The 16292-nt window shown below is 39.8% G+C and overlaps 1 protein-coding gene across 1 annotated transcript in view; it reads right to left on the reverse strand.

Moving 5' to 3' along the window:
• Positions 1-6106: 6106 nt before the first annotated feature.
• The window catches only part of rprd2a (regulation of nuclear pre-mRNA domain containing 2a), a 46297-nt gene continuing 36111 nt past the window's right edge, over positions 6107-16292 (reverse strand). Inside the window, exons 8-10 of the mRNA XM_061882177.1 lie at positions 12525-12737; positions 11359-11529; positions 6107-8460 (exon numbers count right to left, since the gene is read on the reverse strand). Of these exons, the coding sequence (XP_061738161.1) occupies positions 6869-8460; positions 11359-11529; positions 12525-12737 (1976 nt within the window). The 3' untranslated portion in view covers positions 6107-6868. The remainder of the gene's footprint in view (positions 8461-11358; positions 11530-12524; positions 12738-16292) is intronic.

Consider the following 16292-nt stretch of genomic DNA (forward strand, 5'->3'; position numbering starts at 1 on the left):
CTACAGTTGGTCGCTACATCTGTAAGTGCAAGTTAAAACTCTACTAGGCAAAGCCAAACCCATTTATCAACAACACCAAGGAACGCTGCAAGCCGGGCCCGAGCTCCTCTATGATGGACTGATGCAAAGTGGAAGGATGTTCTGTGATCTGACGAGTCCACATTTCAAATTATATTTGGAAACAGAGGATGTGGTGTCCTCCAGAACAAAGAGGAAAATAACTATTCGGATTGTTATAGGCGCAAAGTTCAAAAGCCAGCATCTGTGATGGTATGGGGGTGTATTAGTGTCCTAGGCATGGGTAACTTACACATCTGTGAAGGCACCATTAATGCTGAAAGGTCCATACAGGTTTTGTAACAACATATGTTGTCATCCAAGCAACGTTATCATGGACACCCCTGCTTATTTCAGTAAGACAAGTGTTACAACAGCGTGGCTTTGTAAAAAAAAGAGTGCAGGTACTTTCCTGGCCCGCCTGCAGTCCAGACCTGTCTCCCATCGAGAATGTGTGGCGCATTATGAAACGTAAAATACGACAGCGGAGATCCCGGACTGTTGAACGACTGAAGGTCTACATTAAACAAGAATGGGAAAGAATTCCACTTTCAAAGCTTCAACAATTAGTTTCCTCAGTTCCCAAATGTTTATTGAGTGTTGTTAAAAGAATAAGTGATGTAACAGAGTGGTGAACATGTCCTTTCCCAATTACTTTGGCACGTGTTGCAGCCATGAAATTCTAAGTTAATTATTTGCAACAAAAAAAAATGTTTATGAGTTTTAACATCAAATATCTTGTCTGTGTACCACATTCAATTGAGTATGGGTTGAAAAGGATTTGCAAATCATTGTTTTCTGTTTATATTTACATCTAACACAATTTCCCAACTCATATGGAAACAGGGTTTGTACTTTGGTGTTATTTAAAGTCAGAAAGTTGCCATTTGAAATGACTATAAATTTGTGTCGTGTCTGTTATCCGCATTTTTCTCCAACTAAATGTACATCCTCTTAAGACTGGCGATTACATAGATTTTTTAGAGGTTGCATTTTACGACTGGTCAGTTTGGCCTGTTCAATTAGTGGCTTAATCAATGACAGAATGAGTGGGAGTGTTAAGTGTTTCATGAACACTGTGCTCCAGAATGTAACAAAATACACATGGCGCTAAATTGTCCCAAAGTGCAGCTTTGTTGCGCTGTTCGTGTTTAAGCCCTACGTCTATAAATAAAATAGGCCGACTCTTAAAGTGACATAGTGAGTTTTCTTCGTCACACATGCAACAAGGGAATCGTACATACTGTCAAACAGGAACCATTTGTATTTTTTTAATAATAGTGAGCAAGTTAGGAGCATTTAAATAGGTCGAAAATGTCATCTAGTAAATTGGAGACTTATATTGTTTTTAAATTCATGTACCATGCATTAAATATTGGCCTATTTTTAAGTCTCATATTAATCGTATGCAAATCCAAACGAAATTTAAAAGGGTATTTAAGGATGGCCCCAAAATACTTTTTCTATTATTTGATTTGAGTAATGATGCACTTTAGCCAGGCAATGTCAAATGTTTTGTTTAGTTAAATATTTATTGGAGTGGTTGAAATGGAAGCAGAACTCTTTGGAGGTTGGACTTTTTAGAAAAGTTGATTTAACCTCTTTTAAAGCTCAATGTAAGTCCATCCTTTAATGTTTTCAAAGTTAAAAAATTGGAACTTTATTTTCATGCATTTTTTTTAATTTTTTTTATCACAATGGTAAAAAAAAGAGAAAGTAAAACATCTGGTGTTGGAACAATGCTTCTCGGTGATTAATTTTCATTCATACATGTTCACTGCATTAATGTTTTGTAATTAATCACACGAGTTAAAGCGTTAACATTGGCAGGCCTACTTTTTAATATACTTTGTTTCAAAGGAATTAAAGCAGCTTGCAAAAATGATGGAATCACCAGACTTGGAGGATGTTCATTTAGAGGTTTAAATTTGTCGAAGAAAAAAAAAAAAAAATCAGCCATGACACGAAACTAAAGTAATTTCCAATGGCAACTTTCTGGCTTTAAAAGAAATTAAGAAAATAAACCGTCGTAGTCCGCAACAGTTTCATTTTTAAATCGAACAGAGTAAAAAAAAAAAAACGGAATTGCTTAAATTTAAGGAAAAAAAAAATTGAATATTTGAAAACAAAAAAGAAACTAGTACTTTGTTGCACCACCTCTGGCTTTTTTTATCACAGCTTGCGGTCTCTGAGGCATGACGAACAGTACTCTTCAACAATCTTGCTCTGATTGCTGTTGTCAGATCAGACTTGCAGGCTGGACTCTTGTCATGGACCATTTTCTTCAATTTCCACCAGTTTTTCAATTGGATTGACATCCGGACTATTTGCAGGCTATGACATTTTCTTTCTTCAGGTAAAGTTTGAACAGTTTTTTGAACAGATGTATTGAAAAATGATGTTTTTGTCCCTAATCAGCATGTCTATAATGTCAATGTAAACGTGTGCATTCAATAAAGATGTAATGACAGCCGCATCCCCAGTCTTAATACCTAACATGCTGCCCTGTATCATCAATTACTGAAGACATTAGCATATTTTCTTCTGGCAGTCGTCTTTCTAAAGCTGATTGGAACGGCACCAAACAAAAGTTCCAGCATGATCACCTTGTTCAATGCAGTGTTGCGATTCATCACTTAATATGACTTTCAGTCATAGTCCATGATGGCTTTTCTTTAGCTCATTGTGACCTTGTTTTTTTCTGTTTAGATAGATAGTAATTTATTGATTCCTTCAGGAAAATTAAAAAAGATGTTAATGACGGCTTTCATTAAGCTTTTCTGTATTTAAATCCAATTTTCTTCTGGCGGTTTCTTACAGTTCAGTCACATACGGTGACTCCAGTTTCAGCCTATTGTCTCTTCATTTGATTTGCTTTGCATTTTCAAAACATATTCAGGTTTCCGTCTTGAGTCGATGGTTTCCTTGGTCTACAAGTTTGCTTGTCTTTTACAACCGTCCCATGTTTGTACTTGGTCCAGATTTTAGACAGCTGACTGTGGACAATGATCCACCTTCTTGAAGTTTGATAATCCTCTTTGTTTCAATTGACATCTCTTGTGTTGGAGCTATAATGCATGTCAATCCAACAGGTGCAACAGCTCTCCAAAGTGTAAACACTCCTTCAACTACAGACTATTGAACGGATTTAATATGAAAATGAAAATTGTATCTTTGGAAATTAAAATTTGCAGGGTTATTTCAAAGTTTCACTCTGCTTGATTGAGAAAGTTAACTTTTATAGACTACCACAAATTGTTATCTTGATTTGTTTTGGAGTTTCCATTTGAAAAGACCATAGTTGTGGGTCACGACTGTTATCTGCTTTTTTCCCACGAAGTTAAACAACTGAATGAACGTCCTTCAAGACTGGTGATTCCAGTATTTTCCAAGGGGTTGTAGTACCCCTAAGGGCTGCCAATTAGGCACCTGATAGTGAACATGGGCCCTGCTTCAGTGGTCAGTAGGTGTTTGCTCCAAGAATAACAAAGGCACATTTGACTGATCTGGATAGAGCCTGGGTGATCAGGTAACTTTCAGATAGCGTTACGCAAAACCAGGTGCACCATTGTTTCAAATAAGCCGTAGAGTTATCTTTAAAGCGACAGCAAAGTTCCGTTACAGTGGAATTTCATAAAAAGGCCACAAAGTGGGCAGTTACACTTCCAAAAAGAGTCTGTCACTTTGTTAAGTTGTCTTCTACAAATTTGCAAGATATGGTTGACGACTCTGTTCCCAGACAATCCGGAAATGACTGCACGCAGACAATCTTTGGTCTAATACGGCTGCCATGATTACCTATAACTGTCAGTTCTGTTTGTGTTAGGTTCGGCAACAAACACATTGGAACCATATGTTATTTAGAGCGATGAGTCCAGATTCTGACTAGAGCAGATGGATCCTACGACCAAAGTGAGGGGAAGAAGCAGAGAACACTGGTCTGATTGCTGCAGCTAAAGTAAACATGTTTTGGTGGAGGCAGTAGCTCCCTCAATGCAAAAATTAGGCATGACATTATCGGAGTCAATCTCAATTCAGAGATATCAAGATGTGATTTGGCGTAAAGTGGCACTCCCATATACAGTGGGGCAAAAAAGTATTTAGTCAGCCACCTTTTGTGAAAGTTCTTCCACTGACTTAAAATTATGACAGAGGTCTGTAATTTTTATCATAGGTACACTTCAACTATGAGAGATAGAATGTGACAAAAAAAAAAAAATCCAGGAATTCACATTGTAGGAATTTTAAATAATTTGTAAATTATGGTGGAAAATAAGTATTTGGTCAACCATTCAAAGCTCTCACTGATGGAAGGTTTTGGCTCAAAATCTGCCGATACATGGCCCCATTCATTCCTTACTTAACGCGGATCAGTCGTCCTGTCCCCTTAGCAGAAAAACAGCCCCAAAGCATGATGTTTCCACCCCCATGCTTCACAGTAGGTGTGGTGTTCTTGGGCTGCAACTCAGTATTCTTCTTCCTCCAAACATGACGAGTTGAGTTTATACCAAAAAGTTGTATTTTGGTTTCATCTGGCCATATGACATTCTCCCAATCCTCTGCTGTATCATCCATGTGCTCTCTGGCAAACTTCAGACAGGCCTGGACATGCACTGGCTTAAGCAGGAGGACACGTCTGGAACTGCAGGATTTGATTCCCTGTCGGCGTAGTATGTTACTGATGGTAACCTTTGTTACTTTGGTCCCAGCTCTCTGCAGGTCATTCACCAGGTCACCCCATGTGGTTCTGGGATTTTTGCTCACCGTTCTCATGATCATTTTTAAACCCCACGGGATGAGATCTTGCGTGGAGCCCCAGATCGAGGGAGATTATTAGTGGTCTTGTATGTCTTCCATTTTCTGATAATTGCTCCCACAATTGATTTTTTCACACCTAGCTGCTTGCCTATTGTAGATTCACTCTTCCCAGTCTGGTGCAGGTCTACAATTCTTTTCCTGGTGTCCTTCGACAGCTCTTTGGTCTTCGCCATAGTGGAGTTTAAAGTCTTGACTGTTTGAGGCTGTGGACAGGTGTCTTTTATACAGACAACGAGTTCAAACAATTGCCATTATTACAGGTAACGAGTGGAGGACAGAAGAGCTTCTTAAAGAAGAAGATGCAGGTCTGTGAGAGCCAGAGATCTTCCTTGTTTGAAGAGACCAAATACTTGTTTTCTACCATAATACACAAATAAATTCTTTAAAATTCCTACAATTTGAATTCCTGGATTTTTTTTCACATTCTGTCTCTCACAGTTGAAGTGTACTTATGATGAAAATTACAGACCTCTGTCATCATTTTAAGTGGGAGAACTTGCACAATCTGTGGCTAACTAAATACTTTTTTGCCCCACTGTATTCAGTCTGGGAACAAACTCTATCCTTCAAGACGACAAACACTTGCCCCCACAGAAAACGGATTGTCAGAAATTCGAGGATAGATTGACTTGCCAGCAGTTCTGAGCTCAACCTCATTGAACACTTGTGGGATCAGATTAGGCATTCCACAAAGAGTGACAATACAGCCAAATTAACTGACTTGCAACAAATGCTAGTAGAAGATTGTGGTGCCATCCCACACAGCAGTATGTGACCAGGCTTGAGACCAGCATGGGGACATGCCAGGCAGTTCCGGCTGTGTATGGTTTTTCCAAGGATCCAGTTTGTTCCATCAATAAATTGTAAAATGTCCCCAATGTGCCTTGCTTCTTCAAAACTTCCATCATCCAATCCACTAAACGATTGTCAATGACAGAATATGGTGTTCGGAACTGGCAGAGAAGATTTCGTGGATTTTTCATAGGCCCACATTCTCCGCTCTGCTCCATGTTCCTTACAAATTCTAAAGGATTTCTATCCAAGATTTACGGCCCTGCAGTACTGTAACAACAAAGACTCAATCCACCAAACGCAAATTCTTACTTTTTGTGGTATGCTTATTTGTTAAATTATTGCTTGGACATATTTAAATGCTTTTGTTGCTGGGATGTTGGCGATCTCAATGGTGAAAGGCACCTCAAGAATGAGGGTGATGCAGAAACAACACAGATTTTTTGAAAATCCAACTTTTATTAGTACAAATAAATGAAACTGAAGCCTCTTCCTTCCTCTTCCAAAAAATTGACTGCTTCTGCAATGGGCGGGAGGCTGAAAGAAATTTCTATAGACCTATTGCCAAGGCGAAGGTCCGTACTAGTGAAGAGACCATGACTTCAAATCTAGATTTTAGAGTCTTAACTTACTGTCAATCATACTACCGTGTCTTCAGAAGAAATATAAATTGTACACAAAACAAAAAAAAATACGGTATATTCATTAAGGAGATATTTTGTCGGTGGGAAAATGGCCAGTAAGAAACTGCTAACAAAACTAAAATAACAGCTGACATTAAGCATAAAATAATTCCTTTTGATACTTTTTAGGCTAGCTAAAGACATTTGACCACATGCACATACCATGCACACAATGTGAACTGTATCAAACTGACGATTAATTACATATTTACTGAAAAGCTTCAACCTGGGAATAAAAAAAGTGAAAGATGTAAGTAAATATGCACCTCTTTTTTTCTTTAATCTTCTGTCTTTTCCTCCGGAGCCTCCTGGGAGCATCTGGATTCCTTCCTGGTGAGGTCTATTCTCTTCCATTATTTCTTGATTCTTGATGAGTTTTCCATTTTAGATATAGTTTTTGTGTTGTTTCTTATTATAATCGCCTCTAATGCAGCACTAATGGGCGCCCTCTTAAGTCAGTGATCACCCATGCCAGTGACTGGACCTTTTGTAGCGGTTTGTCTGAAATACTTGAACAGTTAGTACCGTGGGGGTGGGAATGGTCTTTTTGGAGCAAACATGGGACCAGGATTCAACCCTCCCATGGGTACTAAACGCTTGCCTCTCAATCTCGGTTCGGGACCATGAAAACGGGGAAAAGGCACACGAGGAGGGCCCCTAGGGAACAGGTGTGCTGGGTGTGGGGGATGAGGTGGAGGTCGCAAGCCAGGGGGGCGCATTTCAAAACGGGGTGGAGGGGGTGGCCTTCGTGGCGCATTATGAGGACGAGGGGGGCTCGGTCTCTGGAAATCCTGGTTGTAAAAAGCATCCTGTGAGGGTGTGTGAGGGGGAGTCAGGTGTCCCCTGATTCTGGGGGGATGAGGTCTAAGGCCACCCCGTTGAAAGAAAGGAGCATCTTGTGGGCTGTATGGGCTGTTCTGGAATCGAGGACCGCGGTGTAGGTGGGCGTCTTCATGATAATGCTCGTGGTTTTCTGGGTAGTGCATGTTGTCTTGAGGAGGATTTTGGTCCTCAGGGTTGCCATACAATGTTTCATCTGTATGAAACATAGACTTGGGTCCATGGTCTTGGACCACCATCCCAGGTAAACCTCTGTTCTGAAGCAATTCCCCAAAGTTTGTTTGGGGTGCTGCCGGCTTCTCTGTGTGTGCCATTGGATGGTTGGTCCCCGAAGGTGGTTGATCAAAGACCCTCGGAGGGGGTGGTAACTTAGGAACAGGGGGAAGGTGGATCCTAAAGAAATCTGAAGAAGTTTGCTGAGGAGTAAACCCTTGAGGTTCCTGAGTTTGTTTTGCTTGGAAATCAAACACACCTGATGTCTGGTTTTGAGCAGGCATTGTCACATTGTAACCTGTGGGTTGCTGGAAACCCCCCTCAGAGTATGTCTTACTATACCAACCTCCGTCAGCCATGCCCTCAAAGGTCTTTGCATTACCTATGCTGCCTGGACCTCCACCTTGAGTGGAAATTGGTTGGAATTGTGCAATAGGTTCTGTCATATTCTTGTCTCCATATGGGTATGGTTGATACCCCTGCCCGTTCTGACCTACAATTGCCTGCAAGTGCAATTTGCTGGTCTCTGGGTTCTGTAGGAGATTGTTCTGGCCGGCTTTGGATGTTGGCCCAACACTTTTTGGCCCTACTGGCATGTCCATAACCTCATCCTGGGTTGGGGTGCCTCCCCCCTCATCCCGCACTGGGGTCCCATCCTGTGTGTCTGTTCCTGTTCCTGGGCTCAGGCTATCCACCCTCTGAGGTGTATTCACAGTGAAACTAAGGTCAAAGTTATTAAAAGCAGGATTGCCTTGCAGGAAGTTGTGAATTTTAGATTCCAAACTGTCTGTTTTTGTTGCTTCCATTTCTTTGTCTATGTGGACACCCTGCATCGGGGCAGATAGTGGCTCGTTCTGAGCAGGCACCAGGGAGCCTGTACGCTGCTCGACACTGGCGTTAGATGATGATGAAGGCACAAGTGTAGCAGAGGAGGCGGGTGCACTTTCAGTGGGAGCTGCTGAAGCTGTAGTAAATGAGGAAGAGGGAGGAGTCTTGTCTGTTTTGGAGGACTCGGCCGGGACATTTGGAGCAGAGCTGTTCAGAAGAGAAGTGATGCCTGATTGAAGAAAGATACAGAATTATGAATAAATAAGTATACAAAACAGACAAATACAAGAACAGTCAGAAGTGCTCACAGGACTTCACTTTTCCTTACTTTTGTATTGTATTCACAGCATTAACCCATTATGCTATTGATGCTCCTTTTCAAGGAATTACAGCCTCATGTCTTTTTGCAAATGGTGCCACAAGCTTGGCGCACATATCTTTGAGCAGTTTCGTCCATTCCTCTTTGAAGCACTTCTCAAATTCCATCAGGTTGAATGGGAAGCATCAGTGCACAGACATTTCCAAATCTCTCAAGAGTTGTTCAATAGGCTTCGAATTCAAGGCAGGGCTCTGGTCAGGCCACTCAAGGGCATTCACTGAGTTGTCCTGAAGATACTTCTTTGATATTATGTCTGTGTACTTAGAATTGTTGTCCTGCTGAAAAATAAATTACTGCCCCAGTCTTAGGTAAAGGAGTATTTTTTTCATCTAGAATGTCTAAGTACATTGCTGTATTCATCTTTCCCTGTATCCTGAGACAAGTCTGCATGTATGTACACTTCACTGTTTGATGAGTGGAGCATGGTTTCCTCCAAACATTTCACCTGTTATTCAAAGTGTTCAATATTTGTCAAATCCCACCAAAAATGTTGTGATGGTTTGAGAGTCCTTCGGGTGGCTTTTGACAAACCGTCTGGCCACTATACCATACGAGCCTGACTGGTGTATTGCTGCAAATGTAGTTGTTCTATAGCCATCAACACACGCTTTAGCTCCATCAGTGACTAGAAGGTTCTTGGTCATGTCCCAGACTAAGGCCTGTCATGCTTAATTGCATAGTTTAAACAGTCAGTAAGTTCTTACAATAATCTTGATGATTCTGCACTTGTTCCTATAATGGATGATGGAGGCCACAGTGCTTATTAGAACCAGCACATTTTTTTGTATATCCTTCCTCAGATTTTTGCCTGGAGACAATCCTGTCTCGGAGGTCTACAAACACTTCCTTTGACTTCATATTTTATTTTTTCTGATATGCATTCTGGGACTTTATGTAGACATGACTGTGCTTTTCCAAATCGACTGCATTCACCATACAAGGACTGTGTTGAAGCTGTTGCAACATCTCAAGGATAATCAGTCACCTGCACTCAATTTTGAGGTTCACGGCAAAGGCTGTGAATCCTTACATAAGGGAGATTTCTTACTTCTTTAAATTTTTAATACATTAGTAGAGAATTACAGAAAATACATTTTTCATGGATTGTCTGTAGATTGGGGGGAAAAATGTACCCATTTTTGAATAAGGCTGTAACACAACAAAATGTGGACAAATTAAACACCATGAATACATTCAGGACACACTCTACATACACTCATCATGGGCTTAAATGTCCTGTTAATTTCAGGCACTTAAAAAAATGCATTTGAATTGTTAATTTCCCAGGAGAAAGCCATCATAATTCTAATGGATTTTTAAAAACAAGAACTCAGTACTTGGATTTTCTCTAATTTACACAGCGTCAAATTATACATATATGCTCAAATAATATACACTCAGCTAAATCTTATAAGAGGTGGTGGGAGGGTTTCAGAATGTCTTGATAAGCTCTATTAACTTCTTGTTCATGACCATGGCTGACCGCAGCTGATAGTGACCCTGGCGGCATACAAAAATTAGTTTGACTACACATCGGAAGTCAGTGATGATCTAAGAACGATAATTAGAACCTTACACAGGTTGGGTGATTATTTACCAAAGGAGCAATTTCTAAACAAATGCAGATAAACAAACAAACAATTGTAATAGGGGTGTCTTATAATAGTCGACTCTTTGACAATTTGATTCAGAGGAGCTTCATTTGGCAATCATCTTCACAGTTGAATTGTCAGACATTAAAATCCCTCTGTGGGAGAGAGGTGAGTTAAGTATCTGAGTCCCCCTGCGAACGGTGGGCGTCTTGGGAAGATGCTCCATGATGGGGGAAGCTGGGCACCTCGGGATGAGACAACCCTTATTGAACACACTAGCGACGGGGTGTAGCTTCTACAAGCTTGCTCGAGCTAATAATCATTATGCAGGTTCACACACAGAACCCTTGTTATGACTTTTAACTTCCTTTAGATCTTAACGTTTGATTGTCTTATTGGTGGTCCGCTAGAGCAGCTAGAGCTCAATAGTCGACAATGGGCAAAATAGAACAAATCAGATTGACAATGACAATCCTTAGTCGAATATAGCCCTACGTTGTACACAATTACACATTTTTGGGATCTGTCATCGCTCTGCCATAGTTTGGTAAATGGCACTCTCAAGCAGGATGAGGAAGTGGGTTTGGATGTTCAGAAACAACCCAGAACCTAATATGAACTGGAAACAGCTGGAACATTAGAGTCACTGTCCGTCTACTGAGAAGCACGTTTTACAGTACCTTGCCATGGACTTTGAGGGTGCCGTCCAAAAAGGAAGTTCGTGTTGGAGAGCATCAAGCCCAATGAAAATTCGCAAATATAGTGTTGAAATTGAATAAAACAAGCTAAATTTAAGCTTCTGAAATGACTTTTTCAGTGCGTCAGCCGTATAAACTATCATTAAAAGTATAAAACAACCATTGTGAATAAACTAAATTCTGCATTATATGTTATTAAAACATCCAGCCAAAATTATGCCAGAAGATTGTTAATGGCTACTATAAGTGTCTGTTCAAAGGGAAACTTTCTAACCAAAAATTAGTGAGGGTGGCTTTTGACCCACAGAGAACATTAAATGAACCGAAAAATGCATAAAATTAACCATTTAAGCCCCAACATTGAAATGGCTTTCATTCCCATGATGGGAATAATGTAAACTTCACACTGGAACAGTATATAGAACAAGGCTGCTGATGTATAATTAAAAATATCTCACCCTCAAGGCTAACTTGTGTCTGGACCTTAGACAGAGCACTAAGGAGATCTGCAGGAATCACGTCCACCTTTGACAGGATGTCAACCAGAGAACTGGCATCCTGAGAGACAGTAGGTATGGTTTCTGCTGGTGAATAAGGGCTAGAGGCAGAGGGACTTGCCACTGATGGTCCTATATTAAAAAGAAGAACACACTAATTGTAAATCTCTGTAAATACACATTTTCTTTGAAGGTTGAAGACATTATTTCGCAATATATACAACTATGCCAAATAGTCAAGGCTCTGTTCAACAAATTTACAAAGTGAATTCATTCAGCTAAATTATTTGGTCAACTACCTGCTTTAGTTCTTACTCAGTTGACTCTCTTTGAGCTTTTGTTCACAGACAGAATCCATATGTTTAAGTTTACAGTGACGGCATATTAATAATACCTAATAGTCTCCTTATGTACTTTAATAATTACTTTTTTCTTTATCCCGTGAGCTAGATTTGTACACTAAGCCAAATAACATATTGAACATACTTGAGTTGACACACAGGGCAAAACATAGCATATTAACATTCATGCTGATGCTATTATTTAATTTTTGAACTATATATTTGTTTTGATTGGTTGCAGAATGCTTGAAACTTCATATTCAAAATGTCCATACCCAGTGAATGCTTTTTTAATTTTTTTTAAAGTTCATTGTTGCTTTATTATTTTTTTGTTGTTGTTGTTTAAGTCTGAAATCACTGAATGTAGAAAAAGAGTGAACGGTCGCCACATCAAGTATATGCACACAATGAAATTAAACAAATTCCGTATTTACAACACTAAGTTTTATCATTATTTTACATGATCTTGCAATACACCTCAAAATATTTGTGTCCGGCAGGGTATAAAGTATGCCCTCTAATCAAATAATTTTTCTATTAAGAATTTAGTGATTGTGTGAACTTGTTAATTGATTAATGATACCTTGTTGAGACACTTGACACCTAAAATCTGGTTAATTTGGCTAATGATAGTGAAAATACAAAGATTTGAAATAAATAACCAATTAAATAATCAGGGAAATTTAGTCAAATGCCCATGCCCAATATAAAAGTAAACTGCCCAAATGACAGCATAAAGTCTTAACTTTAAAGACCTTTATTCTGCTGTATCCCCAGTATTCTCACCTGTGGTACTCATAGACGAATTTATACTGCTGAGGATGGAGCCGATTTTACTCATGTCAACACTTTCCACACTGTTTGTCGGAGATGGTACAGGTGTAGCATATGGATCAGGGGAAAGCTGATCTGTTGCTTTGAATGGCTCAGTGTTTTTACCAACGGGATCGGTTTGATGGATTGGATCCGATGTTGAAGGGTCCTTGATTTGCTCGTCAACTGTAAAATAAACAAAAACAACTCAGAAAAGCTACAGCATTGTGTTGTAATAAAATGATGGATCAAACTTTGTATTATGCAGATTGACGATTCAGAATTAGTAACAGTTTTATTTGCCATGTGTTGTCAGGGGTGGTGAGTTGGATGACCGCAGTTCAGAAGATTGATAGCCAGGATTTTAGGCTGAATTGCTGTTTACCTCGATCAACTACCGATCCCAGTGTAAAAGCATTTACAGCATGGGTGTCAAACTCTGGCCCGTGTAATTTAATTTGGCCCTTGAGGCAATATCAATTTAGCATTAGAGCTGGCCCGCCGGTGTTATACAGCGTCAGTGCCGCTGTAACACCGCATTCACCGCTAATACTCATACTTGCCAACCCTCCTAATTTTCCCGGTAGACTCCCGAAATTCAGTGCCCCTCCCGAAAATCTCCCGGGGCAACCGTTCTCCCAAATTTCTACCGATTTTCCAGCTGGACAACTATATTGGGGGCGTGCATTTAAGGCACTGCCTTTAGCGTTCTCTACAACCTGTCGTCATGTCCGCTTTTCCTCCATACTAGCAGCGTGTCACATAATATTTGTGGCTTTTACACACACACACACACACACACACACACACACACACACACACACACACACACACACACACACACAAGTGAATGCCAGGCATACTTGGTCAACAGCCATACAGGTCACACTGAGGGTGGCCGTATAAACAACTTTAGAACTGTTACAAATATGCGCCACACTGTGAACCCACACCAAACAAGAATGACAAACACATTTCGGGTAAACATCCGCACCGTAACACAACAGAATAAATACCCAGAAACCCTTGCAGCACTAACTCTTCCGGGAAACTTCCAGCAAACTGACCAATAATTAACGTTTTATTCATGCATTTTCTCTTGCTACTTCAAGGCTTGAATGTTTGGTTCATTCATTATTGTTATTTTATTTTCAAAATGTATTATTAGCCTGTGGAAAAAATTTGATATTTACCTCAGAAGATTGCAAATAGAAAAACAGGCATAACATTTGTATTTAAATTTTATTTGATATGCCATTGATATTTTTTTAATTATTAATATTATTATCTGAAACTGGATTTTGCATGTCACTAAAGTTATATAAGCCTTGCTTGTTCAATAGTTAATGCAAAACTTGTTTGTGTCCCTATTAAAAGGTTAATTTGTTCAAAATTTTGGCCCACTCTGCATTTGAGTTTGACACCCCTGATTTACAGTATAACTCTGCAGACCATGACACTATTGCCAACATGGTTGAGCATATTACACTGTAGGCAAGACACAATTATCTTGGTATTTACTAATGTCACCATCTATTTAGACAATGGTCATGTGTTGACAAATGTTAAGTGGATACTAAATTTGCACAAGCTGTACTCAGATGACTCTAAAATACTTTATATCCAAGTGGAATTGCCTTTACTATTGTCTTTTGAGAAGATGTACTATAATAAAAATTCTCCGCTCATAGTATGCGCTCCATGAACTGGTGAGGCATTCAAGTGCACTGCGTATTTCTCAGTGTCAGGCAAATAGGCCTTCAGACAGTCTCGTTTTATGTTATCAATGTCTATAGAGGGGTTTGGAGTTTTCTACATTTCCCACAATGCATTGCCGTTGGCCATGTTAGAAGGCTTTTTTTGTAAATAAATGATAAATGGGTTGTACTTGTATAGCGCTTTTCTACCTTCAAGGTACTCAAAGCGCTTTGACACTACTTCCACATTTACCCATTCACACACACATTCACACACTGATGGAGGGAGCTGCCATGCAAGGCGCCAACCAGCACCCATCAGGAGCAAGGGTGAAGTGTCTTGCTCAGGACACAACGGACGTGACGAGGTTGGTACTAGGTGGGATTTGAACCAGGGACGCTCGGGTTGCGCACGGCCACTCTCCCCACTGCGCCACGCCTATAGTCGCTGATCATTCAACTAGTAATACTAATAATGCCGTTGACGTGTGCAATTGTCAACTGTCACAATCGAGGTGGGAGAGATAAATTGGGATAAGAGAAGGGGGGAAATAATTATTTATTATAAATAAGGTGTTGCAGACAGTATTAAAACTTGGCTGACTGCAGCGAGCCACCACACAGAGAAATTTGACCAGCTCCTTTATTTTTTTCCACACATTTATATGAATTAAAAAAATGTGATGGAAATATGTTATTACAAATGCACTGTTTTTTAAAAGTTGAAAGTGACAAACGCTTATTTAGTGAAACAAAAAGAAATGTTAAACTGCATCAATTTACATATATTTAAGATGCATCAATAATCAAATTTTTATTGAATCACAGCTGAATTGTAATCGTAATCAAATCTTCAGGCAGCCAAAGATTCCCACCTCTAGTTGGGATCATTCAAATTCAGGTAATTAAGAAAATTGGTTGGGACTACTGCGTATTGATTCACGTAAAATCATTTGGTGCCAAATTACAATACTTAAGTTGCATGTGACATCACGTACGGTTGCAGACTGAACACTGGCTTAAGGAAACAATCACTCAAGCAGCACTCAGGGCGGACTCAGCCAAACTCCCTTTAAGTGATGTTGCAATTATCAACACCGTACGCTTGGTAAAAAACGATCGAACATAAAGTAAGGCTCCATTCATCTAAAATGTGCTCCATGATACTTATTTACATTGGATTTGCCATAAACAGGTTACCATTAGCATTAGACATTTTACATGGCGATTTCATCCATCCATCCATCTATCCATTTTCTACCGCTTATTCCCTTTTTGGGGTCGCGGGGGGCGCTGGTGCCTATCTCAGCTACAATCGGGCGGAAGGCAGGCTACACCCTGGACAAGTCTCCACCTCATCGCAGGGCCAACACAGATAGACAGACAACATTCACACTCACATTCACACACTAGGGCCAATTTAGTGTTGCCAATCAACCGTCTGGTCATTTCAAAACCTCCAAATTTGGTAATGAAAACTAAAACTAAGATAAATGTTACAATCAAAGAGCTGGTGTGTAATAGGCATAATATCCTCAGTATTATCACTTCACGGCGCAATAAAAGACATTTATCTTCATGGAAAAAGCTACTTCCTAGATACATAACATACCATAGATAACCTATACAGTACTGCAGTTTAATAATGTCTTGGAAGTGCAACTGCATTGCAAATAAGACTAAAATTTAGTAAGAAAACAAGATACAGCATAAGAACTGGACAAGACATTTATCATAATCAGCTCATTTTCCAATGTTACATTAAAAAAAATAAAGGTTGTTATCACACAATAAACATTTATTAACACACACAAAAATACCCAAAATTGGTACCGTTGATTAACAGTATCGATTCTCAAGTATCGGGAATTGGAAATGTAAATGGTACCCATCCCTAATTACAATGAGTTTGTGATTTTAAAAGTTTTCTGTTAACACGGGTTGCGGAGCCGGGGGGTTGGTTTAAGGCAGGTGTCGGCAACCCCCGGCTCTTGGAACACTCTGATGTGGCTCAGCTGCATACTTGCTGACACCCCTATTTTTC

This window comes from Nerophis ophidion, linkage group LG21 (assembly GCF_033978795.1).
Source record: "Nerophis ophidion isolate RoL-2023_Sa linkage group LG21, RoL_Noph_v1.0, whole genome shotgun sequence".
Lineage (NCBI taxonomy): Eukaryota > Metazoa > Chordata > Actinopteri > Syngnathiformes > Syngnathidae > Nerophis > Nerophis ophidion.